We start from the raw sequence: 23,934 nt of genomic DNA, 5'->3' as shown, positions 1-23,934 counted from the left end.
ACTCATATACACCTAGTTCTATATGCCCTGAACTCATATACACCTAGTTCTATATGCCCTGAACTCATATACACCTAGTTCTATACGCCCTGAACTCATATACACCTAGTTCTATATGCCCTGAACTCATATACACCTAGTTCTATACGCCCTGAACTCATATACACCTAGTTCTATATGCCCTGAACTCATATACACCTAGTTCTATATGCCCTGAACTCATATACACCTAGTTCTATACGCCCTGAACTCATATACACCTAGTTCTATATGCCCTGAACTCATATACACCTAGTTCTATATGCCCTGAACTCATATACACCTAGTTCTATATGCCCTGAACTCATATACACCTAGTTCTATATGCCCTGAACTCATATACACCTAGTTCTATATGCCCTGAACTCATATACAACTGTCACTACATAACAGAGTTCTACAGGTACGCCCTGAACTCATATACATCCATCACCATATTGACGGCTGGAGTTGTTCCCCGGATTCATGTCAATGTGTGTTTTCAGATATTTAACCACTTTATATTATATATTATATATTATATTATTATATTATTATATTATTATATTATATATTATATATTATATTATATATTATTATATTATTATATTATTATATTATATATTATATATTATATTTAACCACTTGAACCGTCAATACTTAATAAACATGACCTTTAACTCTGTACTTAGTCTGCTCTTTTTCTCCCCTACACCAAACCTCTTTGCAATTTTTAGATCTGTTATTTTTGGCTACAGTTCTCAGAATGTGGACGCTAGGGTTCAGGTGGTTAATGTAACAAAGTAGTAACTCTGAGGACCCCCTAGGGGTCCCGGACCCCCTGCTGGAGACCCCTTTTCTAAAGTTTAAGCGGCAGGTCCAGCTGTCCTCAGTACAGTAACGCAGTGTGTCATACTGTACATACAGTAACACAGTGTGTCATACTGTACATACAGTAACACAGTGTGTCATACTGTACATACAGTATCAGTGTGAATGTGTCAGTAATCAGTATGTAAAGTTATATGGACACTCTGAGCTTGGTTTGCATGAGACTGGAATGATATCTGTCTACTGGGGGGGGGGCGGGGGGGGGTGTACAGAAAGACTGTTTATATTCAGTCTCTGACCAGCCAGGATGTATGTCCATATTAGGAGTGCAACAGTTAGTAGAACGAATGTCGCACACAAACAAAAAGGGAAAATATTTACACTATTTTCTTGTTAAAGGGGCACTTTTCAACCTATGTTCATATAATTGGTCCTCACTCAAAAATAGCTTCTTTTCCCCCTCAGAGTAGTCTTGTGACATCATCGATTACCAATCCAGCTTATAGAAACTGCAGGCTTTCTATTCCTGAAAAGTTGCAATTTTAAAGTGGAAGCCATTGTTCTCGCGATATTAAAAATCTAAATATTTAAAAAAAAAAATATTGATTACATTTTTTTTGTGAAAATGATGATGTCACAAGACTATGGATTCTGAACTTCCCACAGCTCTCCTAGGAGACTTGGACCGAGTAGAAAAGAATTGTGATATTTTATCATGAACATTAGTGAGGACCTATTATATGAAGACAGGTTGAAAAGTGGCAAACTACTCCTTTAAGTATAAAATAACCAAAGTGGTTGATTTGACTCATTGATAAAAGAATCACACCTAGTGTAAAGTGAGCGGTGCTATTTGAATGGGTTAATTTCATCAAACGTCCCACTAGCCAATCACAGCGCGCCCTGCAAAGCTTGACCAATGGGACTCTGGAAGTTCAACACACTTTGAGTCTTTTGAGCCAAGATGGCCAGGCTTCAGTTTACTTACCCCATTCAGAACGGGTACACATTATTGTGTATCATTATTTTATGCTTTAACTTTTGAAAAATAGCAGATATACAAGCTCGCAGCGCGGCACCGAGTGCCGCGCTGCGAGCTTGTAGATCTGCTATTTTTTTTTTTATCGACCACCCAGAAGCAAAATTTGAGATACAAAACGTTCACTTTGAAAATACACATATTCAAAGATTTAGCTGTGTCTAAATCTTTGAATATGTGTCTCAGAAAGGGTCATCATAGGGGTCGACCCATATGGGATTTTCATGTTCGATTTCGATATCGATTTGTTGTGATCAAAGAGGCCGATAACCGATATTAAGAACCGATATGCATTTCAAGTAAACAAAATAAAATAAATCCCCCAATTTTAAACGGTGGTTACTGTAGGTGGTTAATTCATTTATATATTTTTCCCATCCTAACCCTTGAACAGCGGTGGGCGACTTTGATGATGGAGAGGCCACTATATTTTCACCCTCACCCCAAAGGGCCACATTGCATATACAGTTAAACATAGCAAACATAGCCAATCTACAAGCTCAAAACGCGTCACAGTGCGACACATTTTGAGCTTGTAGGTCTGCTATTTTTAATTGGAATCTTGAATAGTTTTTAGCTATTTTAATAATATAAATAAAATATCTTTCTTTTTTTTCAACTTTTTTCAATATCGATATTTTTCTATATTAATAAATTGTATGAATATCGAATTCGATAATCGCCAGTTTCGATAATCGGTCTATCTCTAGTTATCATACCAAAATATAATCTACAGATATAGAGCTTTTCAAAAATTCATGGTAACCTTTGCCACCTTTTGGATACCGACATCTCCTATGGCCCATGGTCAAAATTCTAATTTTCAAGATTTTTCAAAAATAGCAGATCTGCAAGCTCACAGCACGGCACTCGGTGCCGCGCTGTGAGCTTGTATATCTGCTGTTTTTCAATAGTTAAAGCATAAAATAATAATAAACTATAATGTATACCCGTTCCGAATGGGTTAATGTTCTCTTCCATGTTGTGATGTAATTAATGTTGTGTGTTCTGTTCCAGAAATGCCAAGAGGTAGACATCAAAGTAAGTGAAAGCATCTTGTTCATGTTTGAATGCAGTTGCACACAGACCACCAACACTATGACATGATGTCAATGAAGAGGACATCATATGACCTTATGCTAGGGCATTCACCAATAATGATTTTTAGTATTCTAATTATTCAACCTCAAAGTATTCGAATAGTCGAATATTCGACAGGACTGGCCAAACTGTCAAATATTAAGTAAGCAAGAGGCGAACATTGTGAAAATAGCAGATCTACATGCTCAGGCAGATTTGAGGCAGATTTGCAGAGGGAGGGGGGTTGAATTTTTTTTTAGCACAACCATATATATATATATATATATATATATATATATATATATATATATATATATACATACATACATACATACATACACACCCACACACACACACACACACACCCACACACACACATACACACACACACACACACACACACATACACACACACATACATACATACATACCCTCCCCTGAGGTGATGTTGGCTCCTGTGCCTACCCTACTATAGTGGCTCATATCCCTAGTAACCTCGCCTACCAGGCTTTCTGGGGGAAAGCCTGGTGTTCGTTCACTACAGGCCGTTTGGTTTCTGCCTAAAGCGCAGAAACCACTAGAAGAAGCGGCGTCGCTTTGATTTGTTTCCCCCCGTTTGTTTCCCCAATCCCTATTAAAATGCTCCAGTAGCCTAGTGTAGTCTTGCCAGTCGCTAACAGTAGGACTAAAAGATGCATTTACCAAACCCATTTTTCAAAAGCAAAACTACTCCGCATCAAGGAGTTTATTAGGTAGGACCTAAAAGTATGTTCTTGAGCGCAGGGGAATTATTTTGGGTTAAAACTGAATACCGTATTTTCCGGACTATAAGGCGCACTTAAAAGCCTTTAATTTTCTCAAAAAACTACAGTGCGCCTTATAGTCCAGTGCGCCTTATATATGGATCATTCATTGACATTGACATTCCCTTTAGCACATCTCCATCTGTTGGATGCATAACGCAACGGTAGCGTCTATTGTGTGCGCCTTATAGTCCGGTGTGCCTTATATATGAAAACAGTTCGAAAATAGACCATTCATTGACAGTGCGCCTTATAGTCCGGTGCGCCTTATAGTCCGGAAAATACGGGTAATTGTAGTCCTTTGAGTACTACAACATGACGTGTTGTGGTTTCCGCTCCAAACCGGATACAAGTTACAACCCCGAAAAGTGAAGTGATCCCAGACTAACCCTACTATAGTGGCTCATGTCCCTAGTAACAGCTTTCTACTTCCCAAGTACCCGTGTTGTACGGCAACCCAATGTGCTTTACATACGATATCAAGTGAATCAACATTTCTAGAACCTGAAGCTGAAATGGATTTATTAATTAATGTTTAATTTATTAATTAATGTTTAATTTCAGGTAACAGGAGATCAGAAACCAGAGGAGGGATCCCTGCTGCACGTTGTCAACGAGGTAAACACTCATTTACATAATGTAATAAACAATAAGACTTTAATCAATCATTGACATACACAGTAACACATTTAAACGGGTCAAACAAACAAGAATAATTGGAGCCATAACGTACTGCTGGAGCAATGATTGCAGGCTCTTGGAATGTGTTTTTTTGCGGTTTTAAAATGAACATTAACGTTTTAAATTAGCGTTAATGTTTTAATTGTGGAATAAATGTTACGCTCTGGGTTTTGGTTCAGGTCAGACCTGCAGGTAGAAACTCTGTTTGTCTGCCTGTTTAATCCATTCAGTCCATTTATTCTGTTTAACCCATTCAGTCCATTTCTTTGTTTTTCTCTTGAAATCAGACGACCAAAGAGATGATCGCTCGATCCTGTGCCACCATCGTCACACATCCCTTCCATGGTAGGATTATCATTATTATTATTATTATTATTATTACCCACACTCCTTCCATGTTACTGTATCAATATGACTGGACTGTCTCGGCTTTTGTCAGATCTGTACTGTATAGCTGTGTGTGTGTGTGTGTGTGTGTGTGTGTGTGTGTGTGTGTGTGTGTGTGTGTGTGTGTGTGTGTGTGTGTGTGTGTGTGTGTGTGTGTGTGTGTGTGTGTGTGTGTGTGTGTGTGTGTGTGTGTGTGTGTGTGTGTGTGCGCGTGTGTGTGTGTGTGTGTTGGATGAATGGATGTCTTTCAATGATGAGTCATTTATGAGAGTCCTTATCTGCTATATTTACATGTATTTAAATGTGTGTTTTAACTGTGTTCTACCCTGCTCTGCATGCAGTGTGAACTGTATGAAACCTTTACCCCATGACATTAATACATTCAGAACGGGTACACATTATTGTGTATTATTATTTTATGCTTTAACTATTGAAAAATAGCAGATCTACAAGCTTGTATATCTGCTATTTTTCACTGGTTAAAGCATTCAATAATTCTAGTCCTAAATGGGTTAATACATTTACATCAATATATTGAACTGTATTCTATTCTATCTACAGTGATCACATGGAGGTGTTTATCATTATTTGCAACCAAAGGTTGCAGTTTACCATGAGAAATGTCACAGCTTGTCTCTGTGTGTGTACACATTTTTATGGTCTATGGGTTTGTCGCTCCGACATGATTCTCTGATGTCACTGTGATGTCCGGCACATCTTGTCCACGTATCCATGTATATCTGAAGGCCACGCCTGACACCGTGGTTCCCCTGACACATCACTGTGACATCAGCCAAAGTCCATATATGGGTATTCCTCAGAATCCCTTTTATGCCCATATATGAAGATCCCTGATGTCATCGATATATATCACTGGCCAGATGGCCAAGACATGGCCCATATCTGTGTGGCTGGTTGAAATAGGGATCTCCATGTATGGGCATAAAATATATTGTCAGGGTTCCCACGGTCATGAAATTCCTGGAAATATTTTGAAATTAGAAAAATATTTTTCCAGTACTAGAAAAGTTTTGGAATTTATCAAGGGTCCTGGAAAAAATAGCTATGCATTGTCTTTGGTTATTGATTTTGTTAATACCTCTGAAATGACAAATTAAACATGGGCCAAATTGTCAAATATATAGAGGCAGAAATTGTGAAAATAGCCGATCTACATGTGAGCATGTAGATCGGCTATTTTCACAATAGAAACGTGTTATACAAAATTCCTCAGCTCTTAGTGCTCGTCAGGGTGGGGGGTCCCCAGTTAAAACATGATTATTTCGGGGGTCACGGCCTGAAAAGGTTTAGAACCACTGGCATACACTACCTGTCTTTGGGCATTGCACATAGGAGTAAGCGACTCGTTATTGAGCTGAATTATTGTTATATAGTCCTGGAAATTGGGTTAAATATTCTGGAAAAGTTTTGGAAGGGTTTTGGAAATGAATTGGTAAAAATGAGTGGGAACCCTGTATTGTATATTGTGATGTCATGGGAACCACTCTAACAAAATCCCTTTCATGCCCATATATGGAGATCCCTGATGTCATCAATATTAAGCCCATATCTAACAGGACTTCATTTGGGAATGCCCATATATGGAGGAAGACAGCCCATATGTGCAGCTGGTTCAGACAGGGATCTCCATGTATGGGCATAAAAGGGATGTACTGTATACAGTACATGGATCTCCATATATGGGTAACTGGTCCGATATACATCACTGGCAATGACCTCGCCCTAAATGTCGCCCTGAGGCGATTTACTAGTGCAAATACTAATATATTTAACTGTACTTTATTCCCTACAGTGATCACATTGAGGTGTATGGTCCAGTTTATAGGAAGAGAAACCAAATACAGGTGATTCTTTTCTTTTCATTCACACTGACAGATAAAGATTATTTTTGTTGTTCAGACTGGCAGATACAGAGATTCACACAGTTTTCCCACAGTCATGAAATTCCTGGAAATATTTTGAAATTCGAAAAAATATTTTTTCCAGTACTGGAAAAGTTTTGGAATTGATCAAGGGTCCTGGAAGGTCCTGTGCATTGTCTTTGGTTATTGATTTTGTTAATACCTCTGAAATGACAAGAATAATACCTCTGAAATGGCAGAAATTGTGAAAATAGCAGATCTACATGCTCACAACGTCGTTGTGAGCATGTAGATCTGCTATTTTCACAATAAAACCGTGTTATACAAAATTCCTTTACTCTTAGTTCTCGTCAGGGTGCAGTTCAAATGTGATTATTTCGGGGGTCACGGCCTGAAAAGGTTGAGAACCACTGGCATACACTACCTGTCTTTTGGCATTGCGCATCGGAGTAAGCGACTCGTTATTGAGCTGAATTATTGTTATATAGTCCTGGAAATCAGGTTTTGGAAATTAATTGGTAAAGATGTGTGTTCACAGCATAATTATGTGACCGCTCACAGTGTTTTGAGACACAACGGGGCCATGGTAATTTTTCTACTTATTACATTTATGAAAGTACATAATGTAAGCTTTCATATGATGTATCATTCATAGAAATTGGATAGTATTTGAAGGAGATACGATCATTTGAAATGTGTTGATCCAGAAACGGCAAAGCAGAGAAAATGCCCTTCAAAGGTTTCTCATTTTAACACCTTTCCAGAACCCAGACAATGGGAGTGTCATAGTAGTTAACTTCAGATACAAAGATCCACACAGAAGCGGGGTTAACTACTCCCACATCTGAAGTTGAAACCAGCTCAACTCTGTTGTTAGTGTGGGGCCTTAAGGGGAGCAAATGCTACACGTTTCAGAGTTTTGTGGGTGCTGTGGTGACCCCGAAGGTCGCCGACTTGGGCACCCTAGCTAAATCATTAGAGCATGCCCTGGGCTACATCTGTGCAAAAGTTTGCACTTTTAGACTGATTAGCACGAGAAAAAAAAAACCCTAAGGCCTCCGACTAACATGAATGCTCAATCATACATGCATCATTTTCTGAGGCCATTTCTAGCCCAAGGAATGTTTTTTGTGCAAAACAAATGCTTGCAATGGATTCAGCATCATGACAAACCCCTAGTTAGACCCCTCATATCCTACTTAAATACACAGAAAAAAAAGTTTTTTCTGGGTATTTTCCTCCTGTATCCACGAGTTTCCAACGCCCCATAGTGCATTGCGCAGACGTCTGCACCGAGCTTCCGCCGCCGATTTACAAGCTCACAACGGGTTGCATCTGCGACGCGACGTGAGCTTGTATGTCTGCTGTTAAACCCGGAAGTTTGGTCCCGATAGTCTCCAGTAAACTCCCGCAGAAACTTGTGGATAGAAAGTCAATGGGAGCCCAACTTGATTTGGCCGCTGTGGCGACCCCGAAGGTCGCAGACTCGGCACCCTAGCTAAATCATTAGAGCATGGCCTGGGCGACATCTGTGCAAAAGACAAAATTGCACGAAATTAGCATTTGCTCCCCTTAAGGCACCACACTATGTGTCTTTGTCGTTTGTAACGAGTGGCGTCAGTTCAGCAAAAGCTAAGGTATGGCAACATGACTGGTGTCTTGTGGGCTACAAATGTGGGCTACAAATGACCCCCACAAAATGGTGAAAAGTGATGACTCCATCACTAAACCATCATTTTGTGGGGCTGTTTTTAGCCCAAGGAATGTTTTTCGTGCAAAACAAATGCTTGCAATGGATTCAGCATCATGAAAGAAACCCTAGTTTGACCCCTCAGGCCCTCACATTTTTATTTATTTTTTCCAGTATAGTAAAGTTAGTGGAAGACGAACACAAATCAGTTTTTTTATGAGGTTTCCCCCAGGAGTTAAATTTCAACCTTTTAGTACATATTATTACACACCTTTAGAAACACATTGGTGAAGACATTTCTTGGTAACGATTTACTTTGCAGATTGGTCAAATATCTTATAAAATCCCCTTACTAAGATACCCTCTATAGACTTAAACTTTGTGGTAGTTTGTTTACTGTTGAGAGAGAAAACCGTTTGAGAAGCAGTGATTCAGGGCACATCTCTGAAGCCATCAGAAGGTTCTGGACTGATAGATAGATACCTTTATTATCCCAAGGGGGAAATTCAGTTGTAGCACAGCAGTATGCAGTTATTTACAAGTTACAGAGAAGTAAGAAAAAAGATAGATAAGAATAAAAAACAAGAGCAGTACAGTACCAATAAAGAGAAGGTGCATCAATAGAGGGGGCGAATAATATATTAGTATATATACATAAAGTGTCTTACAAAAAGAGACCATAGCAGTCAACCTAGTGCAATGTCAAAAATCAGTGCCAAAAAAAACAGCTCAGAGAAGAAGAAACTAGGGAGCGTGTCACCGCAAGACGCACATGAGCACTCTCCCTGGAAGGTCCTTAGAGGTCAAAGTCAATACAGCAATAGTTCCGTCAGTTTAAGTTAGGAGGAGTAAACATCTGAAATAACGTCTTGTTGTGTTTGTTTCAGCGGAGCGTTTGATTCCATCCTAACAGTCTACAGAGAAGAGGGGGTCCTGGGCTTCTTCGCGTAAGTTTCACCACTGATGCTTGTACCATTTATGAAAGTATGGGGCGGCATGGCTCAGGGGTAGAGAAACCGTTATTAGAGCACGAAGGGTTCCCAGTTCGAATCCGGGCTCCCCCTGAGTTAATGTGGAAGAGTCCTTGGGCAAGACTCTGAACCCCTAGTTGCTCCCGGTGAGCAGGTTGGTGCCTTGCATGGTTTCCTCCACCATCGGTGTATGAATGTGTGTGTGAATGGGTGAATGTAATGCACAATCTATGTAAAGCGCCTTGGATAAAAGCGCTATATAAATGCACCATTTATTTTATTTTTATTTATTTTTACAATGACAGATGTACATACAATCATTATATTTTGATAACAATACTTTTTTTCAAACTGTTAACACTTACGTTGCAATCATTTTTTCTCCTTAAAAGTCCAAGATGCCATGGTCTCCATAGACTTCCATGTAATTTATAGTGCACGGATCGTGCACGCCCATGCCTAGATCATGCACTCAAAGGTCAGGTCCAGAAAACATATATAAAAAAAAAAAGAAAAATCTTCAAAAACGGCCCAAACTTGGGGTTGGCACCAGTCCTGTTAATATCTTGTCATCATGTTCTCTTCCATTGGGTTGTATTTAAGTGTTTATTGTCTAGTTTATATTATCTTGTAGGGGTGTAACGATATTGTAACTGCATCGGAATATCGTTTTTAATTTAAAAAAAGTAAGTATATTGAAATGAAAACAGCTAAAAACGAATCGTATGATTTTGTATCGTATCGAATCGGCAGTGCAAAGAATCGATTGTATCGATACTATCTACTTGAGCATTGTATTTAGCATTTTTAAGAAGAAGAAATGAAAAAGAGGGGTTTAATTACTTTTCCTTTCCATATAGCTACACTGGTCTATCGATAAATGTGTGTAATTTCTGGGTTCATGTCAAGGTGCAGGTTTGTCCATGTGTGTAATACTTATTTATATCCATAATAATACATGTTTCCCTTAAAAAACCTGCACTATCCACACTTTTCACACAGATTTAATTACTTTGCTAAATAGTTACTATATCGATTTTGAATCATTGAATCGAATCGTATCGTATCGCCATGAATGAACCAATATCGTCCATGTATCGTATCGTCAACCATGTATCGTGATGCTCTTTGAAGGTCCAAGATGCCATGGTGTCCATAGACTTCCATGTAATTCATAGTGCACGGATCATGCACTCCCATGCCTAGATCTCAAACAAAAAAATCTGCTTAGAAATCCGTTCAGGCATTCATGAGATAGCAGCCATTATGTTTTTACATTATGTAAACAAACATGGCTGCCATGTTTGAAAGATGGGGTTTGTTATGGGGGTTAAACATGCAATTTCGCGATCATGAATATTTTTGAGAAAAAAAAAAAGTTTTTCTTCAAAAAGGGCCCAAACACGGGAAACTCAGGGTTGGCACCAAAAGTGTTAAAATGTATCGTTACACCCCTACTGTCTTGTTCTCTTCCAGAGGGTTGATTCCTCGTCTACTGGGTGATGTTCTGTCTCTGTGGATCTGCAACCTGCTGGCTCACCTGGTGAACACCTACGCTATCGATGACTCTGTACGTTATTATACTGTAATATCTACTGTAATATAACCTGGTAGACGACTCTGTACGTATACACTATTATACTGTAATATCTACTGTAATATAACCTGGTGAACACCTACACTATCGATGACTCTGTACGTTATTATACTGTAATATCTACTGTAATATAACCTGGTACTGTAATATCTACTGTAATATAACCTGGTACTGTAATATCTACTGTAATATAACCTGGTACTGTAATATCTACTGTAATATAACCTGGTAATGTAATATCTACTGTAATATAACCTGGTGAACACTACGCTATAGACGACTCTGTACGTATGCACAATTATACTGTAATATCTACTGTAATATAACCACTATTATACTGTAATATCTACTGTAATATAACCTGGTCAACACCTACGCTATAGACCAGGGATTCCCAAGCTTTTTTGTCTCAGGTCACCCCATAACTATTCTTTTAATCCGAGGCACCCCTACATTATAATGTTCACTCCCAGTACCTTATATTTATAGCATATCGTCGTCGTCGGGTGGAAACCTTCTATGTCCAAAACCGTTCGTTTTGTATTTATCGTCTATAAAATGTACTGAGCTAGTGAAAACAGCAGATCTACATGAAGAGGAGGATTTTGAAGTCGATACGGAATTTTACCGGAAGCCAATGAAGTGATGTTGTGTTTGTGATGTGTTGTGTTGTTTGTGTGTTTGTACAGATGAGTCACACAGGAGAGATCAAGAACTGTTCCCAGGCGGTGACAGGAGTGAGTATAGAATGTGTGTTACTGTAAATGTAACTGTATGTGACCGTAAGTATTCCACTTCTCCAAGCCCCTTTTCCACTGGCCCAACTCCACACCACACCGCCCACTTGTGCCAGGTTTTCCACTACAAGGACCTGGGTAGAGTGGTGTGAAAGTGGTACTAAACGGGGTACTAAAAAGTATCCAATCTAGAGTAGGTCTGATTTAGGCCAAACAGGGCCAAACAATTCATAATGACTGATCACTCACTGACTTTTCATTTAGACCACCAGGATATAGTTGTAATACATGATAATAGATTCTATTGTGTTATAACCACTATTATAATCTATTATAGTGTATTATAATAATCCTAGTAATACATTAATACTTTATAGTGTATTATAATCACAGTTATAATCCATTATAGTGTATTATAATTTAGAATAGTTGTAATACAAGTTTATATTGTATTATAATCACAGTTAAAAGGGTCAATGTGTTTCTTACCGATAGGGGTACTTTTGTGTAATGGACAATGTCGATATTTTTATGTGGTGTGGTGTGGTGTGGTGTGGTGCTAAAGCTGCAGTCGAAAAGGGGCTCAAGTAAACTGGGCACTAGCTGGGCCGGCCCGGACAGACTAATTGGCATATGTTTTAGAGTCTAGACCAGGGTTCCCCAATTAGTTTTCCCCAAGGTCCGAATCATGTCTAGGGTACCAAGCTGAGGGCCACAACATTGAATCATGTCTAGGGTAACAAGCCGAGGGCCACAACATTGAATCATGTCTAGGGTAACAAGCCGAGGGCCACAACATTGAATCATGTCTAGGGTAACAAGCCGAGGGCCACAACATTGAATCATGTCTAGGGTAACAAGCCGAGGGCCACAACATTGAATCATGTCTAGGGTACCAAGCCGAGGGCCACAACATTGAATCATGTCTAGGGTACCAAGCCGAGGGCCACAACATTGAATCATGTCTAGGGTAACAAGCCGAGGGCCACAACATTGAATCATGTCTAGGGTACCAAGCCGAGGGCCACAACATTGAATCATGTCTAGGGCACCAAGCCGAGGGCCACAACATTGAATCATGTCTAGGGTAACAAGCCGAGGGCCACAACATTGAATCATGTCTAGGGTACCAAGCCGAGGGCCACAACATTGAATCATGTCTAGGGTACCAAGCCGAGGGCCACAACATTGAATCATGTCTAGGGTACCAAGCCGAGGGCCACAACATTGAATCATGTCTAGGGTAACAAGCCGAGGGCCACAACATTGAATCATGTCTAGGGTAACAAGCCGAGGGCCACAACATTGAATCATGTCTAGGGTACCAAGCCGAGGGCCACAACATTGAATCATGTCTAGGGTACCAAGCCGAGGGCCACAACATTGAATCATGTCTAGGGTAACAAGCCGAGGGCCACAACATTGAATCATGTCTAGGGTACCAAGCCGAGGGCCACAACATTGAATCATGTCTAGGGCACCAAGCCGAGGGCCACAACATTGAATCATGTCTAGGGTAACAAGCCGAGGGCCACAACATTGAATCATGTCTAGGGTACCAAGCCGAGGGCCACAACATTGAATCATGTCTAGGGTACCAAGCCGAGGGCCACAACATTGAATCATGTCTAGGGTAACAAGCCGAGGGCCACAACATTGAATCATGTCTAGGGTACCAAGCCGAGGGCCACAACATTGAATCATGTCTAGGGCACCAAGCCGAGGGCCACAACATTGAATCATGTCTAGGGTACCAAGCCGAGGGCCACAACATTGAATCATGTCTAGGGTACCAAGCCGAGGGCCACAACATTGAATCATGTCTAGGGTACCAAGCCGAGGGCCACAACATTGAATCATGTCTAGGGTAACAAGCCGAGGGCCACAACATTGAATCATGTCTAGGGTACCAAGCCGAGGGCCACAACATTGAATCATGTCTAGGGCACCAAGCCGAGGGCCACAACATTGAATCATGTCTAGGGTACCAAGCCGAGGGCCACAACATTGAATCATGTCTAGGGTACCAAGCCGAGGGCCACAACATTGAATCATGTCTAGGGTACCAAGCCGAGGGCCACAACATTGAATCATGTCTAGGGTAACAAGCCGAGGGCCACAACATTGAATCATGTCTAGGGTAACAAGCCGAGGGCCACAACATTGAATCATGTCTAGGGTACCAAGCCGAGGGCCACAACATTGAATCATGTCTAGGGTACCAAGCCGAGGGCCACAACATTGAATCATGTCTAGGGTAACAAGCCGAGGGCCACAACATTGAATCATGTCTAGGGTACCAAGCCGAGGGCCACAACATTGAATCATGTCTAGGGCACCAAGCCGAGGGCCACAACATTGAATCATGTCTAGGGTAACAAGCCGAGGGCCACAACATTGAATCATGTCTAGGGTACCAAGCCGAGGGCCACAACATTGAATCATGTCTAGGGTACCAAGCCGAGGGCCACAACATTGAATCATGTCTAGGGTAACAAGCCGAGGGCCACAACATTGAATCATGTCTAGGGTACCAAGCCGAGGGCCACAACATTGAATCATGTCTAGGGCACCAAGCCGAGGGCCACAACATTGAATCATGTCTAGGGTACCAAGCCGAGGGCCACAACATTGAATCATGTCTAGGGTACCAAGCCGAGGGCCACAACATTGAATCATGTCTAGGGTACCAAGCCGAGGGCCACAACATTGAATCATGTCTAGGGTAACAAGCCGAGGGCCACAACATTGAATCATGTCTAGGGTACCAAGCCGAGGGCCACAACATTGAATCATGTCTAGGGCACCAAGCCGAGGGCCACAACATTGAATCATGTCTAGGGTACCAAGCCGAGGGCCACAACATTGAATCATGTCTAGGGTACCAAGCCGAGGGCCACAACATTGAATCATGTCTAGGGTACCAAGCCGAGGGCCACAACATTGAATCATGTCTAGGGTACCAAGCCGAGGGCCACAACATTGAATCATGTCTAGGGTACCAAGCCGAGGGCCACAACATTGAATCATGTCTAGGGTACCAAGCCGAGGGCCACAACATTGAATCATGTCTAGGGTACCAAGCCGAGGGCCACAACATTGAATCATGTCTAGGGTACCAAGCCGAGGGCCACAACATTGAATCATGTCTAGGGTACCAAGCCGAGGGCCACAACCTTGAATCATGTCTAGGGTACCAAGCCGAGGGCCACAACATTGAATCATGTCTAGGGTACCAAGCCGAGGGCCACAACATTGCAGGGGGCGACGGTGGCGTTCCCGCTACTCCAGCGACAGTTCAGATATCGTCTTTGTCGGGTGAAAATCTTGTATGTCCGAAACTGTTCGTTTTGAATTTATCATTTTATAAATGATTTAAACTAGTGAAAATAGCCGATCTACAAGCACACAACGCCTCGCGGTGCGAGGCATTGTGTGCTTGTAGATCTGCTGTTTTCACTACTTTTGTGCGACGGCCTTGTATGATTTGCGAAAGAACGTACAAATTTGGAGATACGAGATTTCCACCCGACAACGACGATATACTAGTGTTGTTGCTGCTCTTATACCACCATTATTACTGGGGTTGGTGGGGGCCAGACAGTAGCCTGTATGTGATGACATCACACCGTTGTACTTTACAATACAAACCCCAAAATCAATCTCCCAGTTCTAGGCAACACAGAAGAGGGGGAACTTTTTTTTATTTCCACTCCTCTAAGGTATATTAATGACATATTTCAATATTGAAAATGGGTGGTCTTCCCCTTTAAATGACACATTTGAGTACTCTTTTTTCCCACCACTGCACAGAACAGTAAACTGTGTGTGTGTGTGTGTGTGTGTGTGTGTGTGTGTGTGTGTGTGTGTGTGTGTGTGTGTGTGTGTGTGTGTGTGTGTGTGTGTGTGTGTGTGTGTGTGTGTGTGTGTGTGTGTGTGTGTGTGTGTGTGTGTGTGTGTGTGTGTGTTCATTGTGTGCTGATATTAATAAACAATCTTCTCTCTGTGTGTACAGTTCTTCGCCAGTATCCTCACCTACCCCTTCGTCTTGGTGTCAAACCTCATGGCCGTCAACAACTGCGGGTAAGATCACCTCATGGACCAATGGTCAATACAGGCTGTCATTATTCTGAGTTAGTAACCCATTCAGAACGGGTACACATTATTGTGTATCATTATTTTATGCTTTAACTATTGAGATTAGGCTATCATCCCTATCATTTCCAATGGACCAATATTATTTGATGGCCTTCCTGCCCTGGCATTTGGCCTTTGTGCCCTCAAACAGTGGACAACACCAAAGTGGCCCCTAAAACAGGGGTCTTCAACGTTTTCAGGCCAAGGACCCCTTAGCTGAGAGAGAGATGCAGCAGGGACCCCTTAGTTGAGAGAGACGAAGCAGGGACCACTTAGCTGAGAGAGAGACGAAGCAGGGACCCCTTAGCTGAGAGAGAGACGAAGCAGGGACCCCTTAGCTGAGAGAGAGATGAAGCAGGGACCCCTTAGCTGAGAGAGAGACGAAGCAGGGACCCCTTAGCTGAGAGAGAGATGAAGCAGGGACCCCTTAGCTGAGAGAGAGACGAAGCAGGGACCCCTTAGCTGAGAGAGAGATGAAGCAGGGACCCCCACAACCTGTTCATAGATTCCATATAGTTTCATTGTTTGACAGCACAATCATCAGTGTATTTTGGATTCATGTCAATTTGTGTTTTCAGATATTTAACCACTTGAACCGTCAATACTTAATAAACTTGACCTTTCACTCTGTACTTAGTCTGCTCTTTTTCCCCTCTACACCAAAGCACTTTGCCGAAAATAGCAGATCTACAAGCTTGTGAGCTTGTAGATCGGCTATTTTTGGCTAAAGTTCTCAGAATATATTACGGATGCTAGGGTTCATGTGGCTAATATAAAAAAGGGGGGGAAAAAAGGACCTCCTAGGGGTCCCGGACCCCCTGTTGAAGACCCCTGCCCTAAAATGATAGCTTCCAGGGCTGGTGGAGACCCTGCACTGATAAAATGATGTGATGTTATCATGTTGTCTCTCCAGGCTGGCAGGAGGCCTACCGCCCTACGCCTCCGTTTATCCTACCTGGGTGGACTGTTGGAGACATCTGAACTCTGAGGTATAATAATAATAATAATCTGTAGCGCTTTTAACACAATGACTGTCACAGCCTGAGTTGCCCGAGTTATTCCCGATGTCCTATCCTGCCACGCCCGAGTTGCTCCTTCTAACTACTAGGCATGATCGCGATCGCGAAATTGCATGTTTAACCCAAATACCAACCCCATCTTTCAAACATGGCAGCCATGTTTGTTTACAAATGAAGAAAACATAATCGCTGTTCTCTCATGAATGCCTGAACGGATTTCCAAGCGGATTTCTTTTGTTTGAAAGCTGTGAACAGCCTCCACACACGTGGTGCATGATCTAGGCATGGGCGTGCACGATCTGTGCACTATGAATTACATGGAAGTCTATGGAGACTCAATGGGATTTAATGGTTTAATGGTGGCAGTACATTTGCTGGCGGCCGATGAAGTGTGTAACTAGAGACTGATCTTTCATATGGTGCATGGTTTGACATATCTCACAACACAGACTTAGGAAAAAAATGGGGGAAAAAAAGTGTAAAAAATTGGTGGCAGGGAAATGGTTAAGTCGATTTTTAATGGTGGCAGTAAATGTGTTAAGACGGGGTCACAAAGTGCTTGACAGAAGAAGCAACAAAAAAAAATCAACATTATCAATACAACAACAACACATCAGCAATAGAAAAAGAGAATACGAATATAGTTAAAGGGATATTACACTTTCAAAAAAACTTTTTGTCATGTTATCGTCTAATCAGGCTTTTGGGAACACACAGGACAGTTTTTGAATTTCTTCATTCAGTATTTAGATGATATTCATTTCCCCCTTCCAGGACCTTCCTATATATGTGTGTATGTATATATATGTTACAGTTAGTTTGGGTAACTCAGTTAGATTGGGGTAGGAGCGCTTGTTTTTGTTCACCTCATGTCCCAGTGGTAGAGCATTTGACTGCATTAGTCCCACGCTGGTGAATGCTACTATGCCTAAACCTAACCCTAAACCTTACCCTAACCCTAAACCTTAGCCTAAACCTAACCCTAACACCTAACCCTAAACCTTACCCTAAACCTAACCCTAACCCCTAACCCTAACCCTAAACCTAACCTCAGTAAAACTATGCCTAAACCTAAGCCTAATCCTAACCCTAACCTCAGTCAAATTATTCCTAGTTCCCCGAAGGAGGCGGCGCCTGCTCCACATTGTGCACAAAAACGAGCGCTCCTGTTCTCAATCTAACTGAATCTCAAAATAACTGTGACATATATATATATATATATATATACGTATATATATATATATATATATATATATATATATATATATATATATATATATATATGTATATATATATATGTATATATATATATATATATATATGTGTGTATATATATATATATATATATATATATATATATATACGTATATATATATATATATATATATATATATATATATATATATATATATATACATATATATATATATATATATATATATATATGGGAGCTGACCACTATCAATGTTCTTTTTTAAGTATACATTTCTCAAATTATGTGAGTAATTTCTTTATAATATTTAGGTTATGTGTCAATATCTTCTATGTGCAACTTCAAAGCCCTAAAAGCCAAACAGAAATGTAATTGTCAACGACAACGAAAACACAATTAAATCGTTAATCGCAATTATTTGAGTGACAATTAATTGTCGTGTGAAATGTCATCATCGCGACAGCCCTGTGCACTGCATGCGCTGATAATTGTTACGTTGTCTTCCTCCGCAGGGCAACATGAGTCGAGGCAACAGTTTATTCTTCAGGAAGCTTCCAGTGGGGAAAACCTACGCCATCGACCAGAAGAGATTCTTCTAACCCTGTAAGAGCCCTGTTGCAATATCACAACATTTGTATTTTATATAAAAAAAAAAAAGAAGGTTTAAATTATTTTAGCTCCCCCTACCACCTAAACATCACCATTAAATCCTATTGTTTAGTATTACAATGCCATTGGCCAGGATATTTGCATATGAATACCCCCCACAGAGGCTGACATTCACACAACTTCAATGAGGGCAAACTGTCTCGGACGAGTAGATTTTTGCCCTGGGGCCTTCAGCGAGGGTTCTGTCAGCATCCCTGTGTTGGCTGATCTGAGTGAACGGGTGGGGGTGTAGGAGTTGTGTTTTGTATTCAGATAGGTCAAGAAATGTTTTGTTCAAGTCTTTCTATTTCTGTGTGTTACAGGCTTCTAAAGAAGACACAGGCCATCGATCTGGAGGGAGGCGGAGCCTAATGCGTCGTATGCACTTATGTTTATGTTGAGGTCTCTGTTTTTCTGTTAGGTTTTTCTTTTACATTAACCCCCCCCCCCCCCCCCCCCCACCGTCTGACATTAAAACAACATTAAATAAAACGAAACCCAGAAAGATAATTTTGACAGCAAGGCGTGCATCCTGTCGATTGGAAATGTCTTTAAATGGAGAGATTTATTTTGATAACGATGTGTATATACGTACATATATAGATATATTAAGGGGGGAAAAAACGTATTTTAAGTTTTTTGTTTGAATTGAAAGATCGCAGGATGCCGCCGCCGGAGAAAACGCAAACGTCACCCCTTTTTTGAAGTAAAAAACGGGGGGAAAAAAGGAAACGTCAACTCGGCGTCGACGTTATCTCGGGCGAGTTCGTTTCATAAACGGCCCGATCTCCACAGTCTTGGAGATCGGCTGTTGTTCGCCGCCAAGAAGTCATCGTAGGACGAAGTATGAAAACACGACCGAACTTTGGTGTTAAACGTCACGATGTCCGCCCATGTTACGACAAGCTGCCCGCATCTTGCTGTGAAAATAAAACCTTTCCCTTTAACGTTACGACTCATCTGCCACCTCCGTAGCCAATCACAATCGACCGACTGACCGATCGACTGACGGATGGTTGGCTCCCCCTCGCCCCCTACTGTTGGGATTCTGTCTGCTAATGGAAATAATTAAACAAATCTGCATGTTGGTTAACGATGTCTATTAATGATGATGATGATGATGATTAAATTAAGGATTGGGAAAAGCGGGACCTCCTCTTATGTGATGTTTTGTCTTTGTGGTTGTTTTGTTTAAATCGTTGGACGGACGGACGGACGGACGGACAGGTCCAAACCCAGACTGTTTTATTCTGAAGGAAAACCGCGTTCACGTCGTTGTTGTGATGAATGATGAGTAGCTTAAAGGCAGAGTGTGTAACTTTGACCTGTGTTTATGTAAAAAAAACATGTGCATGTTTTAGCCATTCTGCAGCCAAACACCACCACCGTACAGTAATCTGACATAGTAAGGGAATCATAAGATATTTGACCAATCTGCCAAGTAAATCGTGGGCCGTTTTGTGGGCTACAAATGGCACGCACAAAACGTTGAAAAGTGATGATTCATCACTAAACCATCGTTTTGTGTGTCCGATTTTAGCCCAAGGAATGTTTTTCGTGCAAAACAAATGCTTGCAATGGATTCAGCATCATGAAAAACCCCTAGTTTGACCCCTCACATGTTCCTTAAAGCATAGTTATTTTTTGTATTTATTTTCCTGTATAGTAAAGTTAATGGGACACAAACACAAATCATTTTTTTATGAGGTTTCCCCCGGGAGTTGAATTTCAACCTTTTAGTACATATTATTACACACCATTAGAAACACATTGGTGAAGACATTTCTTGGTAATGATTTACTTTGCAGATTTTCTTATGTTCCCCTTACTAACAGTCCAGAGTAAGGAAGTCTGAGGTCATTTACCCATCCTACCCGGTTCACCTTTTTTCCCTCCTTTCTGAATTCCCATAAGACTTTTTTTCATATCTGTGTTCCAAACATAAAGAAATTATCTCAGCGATTTGTGGATATCTCATATGGACATGAAGAATCAACTGATGGTGAGAAAACACTAATGTTACTGTCGCCCAATTAGTTATATTTTCACCAGAAACGGACTTTATAAAATACGAGTGACTGACTATCATAAACCATACAGAGCCTCCTCCCCGACAATATCGCTTAGACAGTTAGTTTATTTTTGGACCACAATGCTTATATGAGACGATTTAAGATGACCCAATATTATTCTCCAAAGAGAATTACTTTGTGAACCGGGGGATGAGATAATGACATCATGACTTCACTGCTCTAATATACCAGTGTTTCTCAACCTTTTTTCTGCACGGGCTCAACTTTTCATGTCCCAAGAATCCATGGTCACACCAACATAATACGGAGGTGTAAATATCCTCACTGTCGGGAAGAAACCTCATATCTCCAAGATTCAAATTCTTACGTTTCTTGGCAAAGTGAAGCCCTGCTTCATCATACAAGGCTGTGGCACAACAGTAGTGAAAACAGCCGATCTACAAGCGCACAACGCCTCGCACCGCGAGGCGTTGTGTGCTTGTAGATCGGCTGTTTTCACTAGTTTAAGTGCGAGGCGTTGTGTGCTTGTAGACCTGCTGTTTTCACTAGTTTAAATCATTTTTAAAATGATAAATACAATACAGGCTTTCAAACAGTTTCAAGGGGCACACTTGACCCTTCTCAGGGGCACACCAAAAGGTCCCCAGGACCAGTGGTTGAGAAACACTGCTCTATACAACAGCAGCTGATGACTACTGCTATAGAGGGGGATTATGGGTAAAATAAAGGTCCATATTGTTGTGTTTACATAAACACAGGACAGAGTGACGTGTTGTTCCTTTAACGCTCACACTAGATGGGTGTTGATGCACACTGTGGTCCAGGGCGGGTTGACGACCCCCGGTGCTCCTTGTTTGAACTCCTTCTGACCCAAATAAAGATTTATTCCTTTTTGTTTTTCCTTTTGACTTTGAAGTGGTGTCTTTTTTTAATTCTTCTTCAGTGCTTCGGTGTTGGCTAATTATTACAGTAGGCCTATATGAGCTTACAGTCTGTTCTCTGGTCCTAGGAGTGGACAACTGGCGCCCTCTAGTGTTCACATGTAACCTCAACCTCAGTTCTTTCATGCACATTAACAGCTACAGTAGCCTATATTTTCATCCATGGTTAAACTTCTTTACCTTTTTTTTTTCCTAATTTAAAAAAAAAAAAAAAACATTTTAAAATACTTCAAATAGCCAATCTACATCGACACGTTGTGAGCTTGTAGATCAGCTATTTGAACTATTTAAAAATGTTTTTCAAAGTAGTAAGGCAAAGAAGTGTAGGGATATTAAAGGGCGGGGTAAAGCATCAGGCATGGACAACACAGAGCCTTAAGAAGTGTCCAGCTCAGTGGCCTTGTGGTTAGAGTGTCCACCCTGAGACTGGGAGGTCGGGGGTTCAATTCCCCGGCCGGGTCATACCAAAGACAGATAAAGATAAAAATGGGACCCAATGCCTCCCTGCTTGGCACTCAGCATCAAGGGTTGGATTGGGGGGGTTGATCACCACTAAGGTCCAGGGACTACAGATGAAAATTAGCCTGTGGCTAACTCTGGCTCATTTACATTGAAGTGAAAACTGACATGTCCATTAATGAGTACTGTTCAGGGGCGTCAATTGGGTATGGCAGGGGTATGCAGCTGCCATACCCTGGGTCCAGGGGGGTAAAATAAAAGTTACTTTTCCATCCATGAATCCATGAATGTCTCTTTGTCTATCTGTGCTGGTTATTATGTTGTTAAATTACAGTAAAAAAAAAACTAAAAATGTAACAAAATAATGGTCACTTTAACAAGGTAATTATATTCTCCACACTTGTATTCTCCCCATCTTGACAGAATGGTATATTCCCAGGTTCCGCAGGTCAGCTGCACAGGTGCAATGCATTATGGTTAATTGTGGCACGTTTACTAACATGCCAAGTTTAGCTGCACTTGAACAACCGTTCCAGGCGGCCATATCCAGCCCAAGAAACCATGGGGGGGAGGGGGGGAATTTAATGTACTTAGATCTATACTCTATAGGGGTGTAACAATAATAATATAGTAACAGAATCAAAATCTATTTTAATTCTCAATGATCTACTGTATCGTTATGCAAAAGCTAAACATTGTTTTGGTTTTGTATCGTATCGGTATCGTTTTACAATGTAGATAATCGCTATCGAATCATTTTGCAATGCAAATCATTGATTGTATGGAAACTAAGTATTTGTGCCTTGTATTTAGCAATTATAAGAAGGAAAATGAAAAAGAGGGGTTTAATTACTTTTCCATTCCATATCGCTACTCTTGGTCTATCGATAAATGTGTGTAATCTCTGTGTTCATGTCAAGGTGTGGGTTTATCCATATGTGTTGAAATATAATGTCCATGTATTTCCTAGAGAATCACAGTGTTTACTTATTTATATCCATAATAATAGATTTTTCCCTTCAAAAATGTCTTTGCTAAATAGTTACTATATCGATTTTAAATCATTGAATGGAATCGTATCGCCATGAATGAACCAATATCGTCCATGTATCGTATCGTTAACCATGTATCGTGATATGTATCACATCATTGTTAAAATGTATCGTTACACCCCTACTACTCTACAAGCTCACAACCCCATGTGCGGTACATTTCACTGGTACAAGGTCAACTAAAAGGATAAGCTCAAGAATGCACATGACTTAGCCTATTTAAATGTAGATTAAAAAAAAGAAAAAAAAAGAAAACTAATAACATTGAATGACAGACCGTAGTAAAAAACAAGAAGCAAAACATAAATGGCATATACTATAGAACAGGGGTCTTCAACAGGGGGTCCTCCAAATCTTTGCGTGATAAAAAAAAACATTTTTCTCCTTTTTTATATTAACCACTTTAACCCTAACGTCCGTGTTCTGAGAACCTTAGCCAAAAATCTACAAGCTACAAGCTCAACGTCTCACGCTGCGAGGCGTTGTAAGGGTCAAATAAGTTCACCTGCTATGCCGCCAAAACGTGGAAAGCCCTTAAAGGAGTGTAAACCCTTACCTTCCTTTAAAACTGCTGCCACTCAAAACTGGAAAAAGAAAACAAAGCCTATCCTTAACCTCCCCCAGATATTTCTATTGTAAACACCTTTTATTTTGCATTGTTTGGGGGGTCCTTCACATGAAAAAGTTTGAGCACCACTGACATACAATAGAAAGC

At 40.8% G+C, this 23,934-nt stretch overlaps 1 protein-coding gene across 1 annotated transcript in view; it reads left to right on the top strand.

Moving 5' to 3' along the window:
• Window positions 1-22,024, top strand: part of LOC308288138 (mitochondrial carrier homolog 2-like) — a 35,801-nt gene extending 13,777 nt beyond the window's left edge. Inside the window, exons 4-15 of the mRNA XM_080729486.1 lie at window positions 2,906-2,929; window positions 4,336-4,389; window positions 4,740-4,797; window positions 6,653-6,704; window positions 9,300-9,359; window positions 10,860-10,953; window positions 11,670-11,717; window positions 15,733-15,800; window positions 16,768-16,843; window positions 18,599-18,689; window positions 19,058-21,186; window positions 21,270-22,024. Of these exons, the coding sequence (XP_080585612.1) occupies window positions 2,906-2,929; window positions 4,336-4,389; window positions 4,740-4,797; window positions 6,653-6,704; window positions 9,300-9,359; window positions 10,860-10,953; window positions 11,670-11,717; window positions 15,733-15,800; window positions 16,768-16,843; window positions 18,599-18,685 (621 nt within the window). The 3' untranslated portion in view covers window positions 18,686-18,689; window positions 19,058-21,186; window positions 21,270-22,024. The remainder of the gene's footprint in view (window positions 1-2,905; window positions 2,930-4,335; window positions 4,390-4,739; window positions 4,798-6,652; window positions 6,705-9,299; window positions 9,360-10,859; window positions 10,954-11,669; window positions 11,718-15,732; window positions 15,801-16,767; window positions 16,844-18,598; window positions 18,690-19,057; window positions 21,187-21,269) is intronic.
• The last annotated feature ends 1,910 nt before the right edge of the window (window positions 22,025-23,934 follow it).

The sequence above is a fragment of the Nannobrachium achirus genome (genome assembly GCF_963921795.1).
Source record: "Nannobrachium achirus genome assembly, chromosome: 7".
Taxonomy (NCBI): domain Eukaryota; kingdom Metazoa; phylum Chordata; class Actinopteri; order Myctophiformes; family Myctophidae; genus Nannobrachium; species Nannobrachium achirus.
The sequence above is the reverse complement of the archived record's forward strand: the minus strand, read 5'-3'. Positions and strand labels throughout refer to the sequence as shown.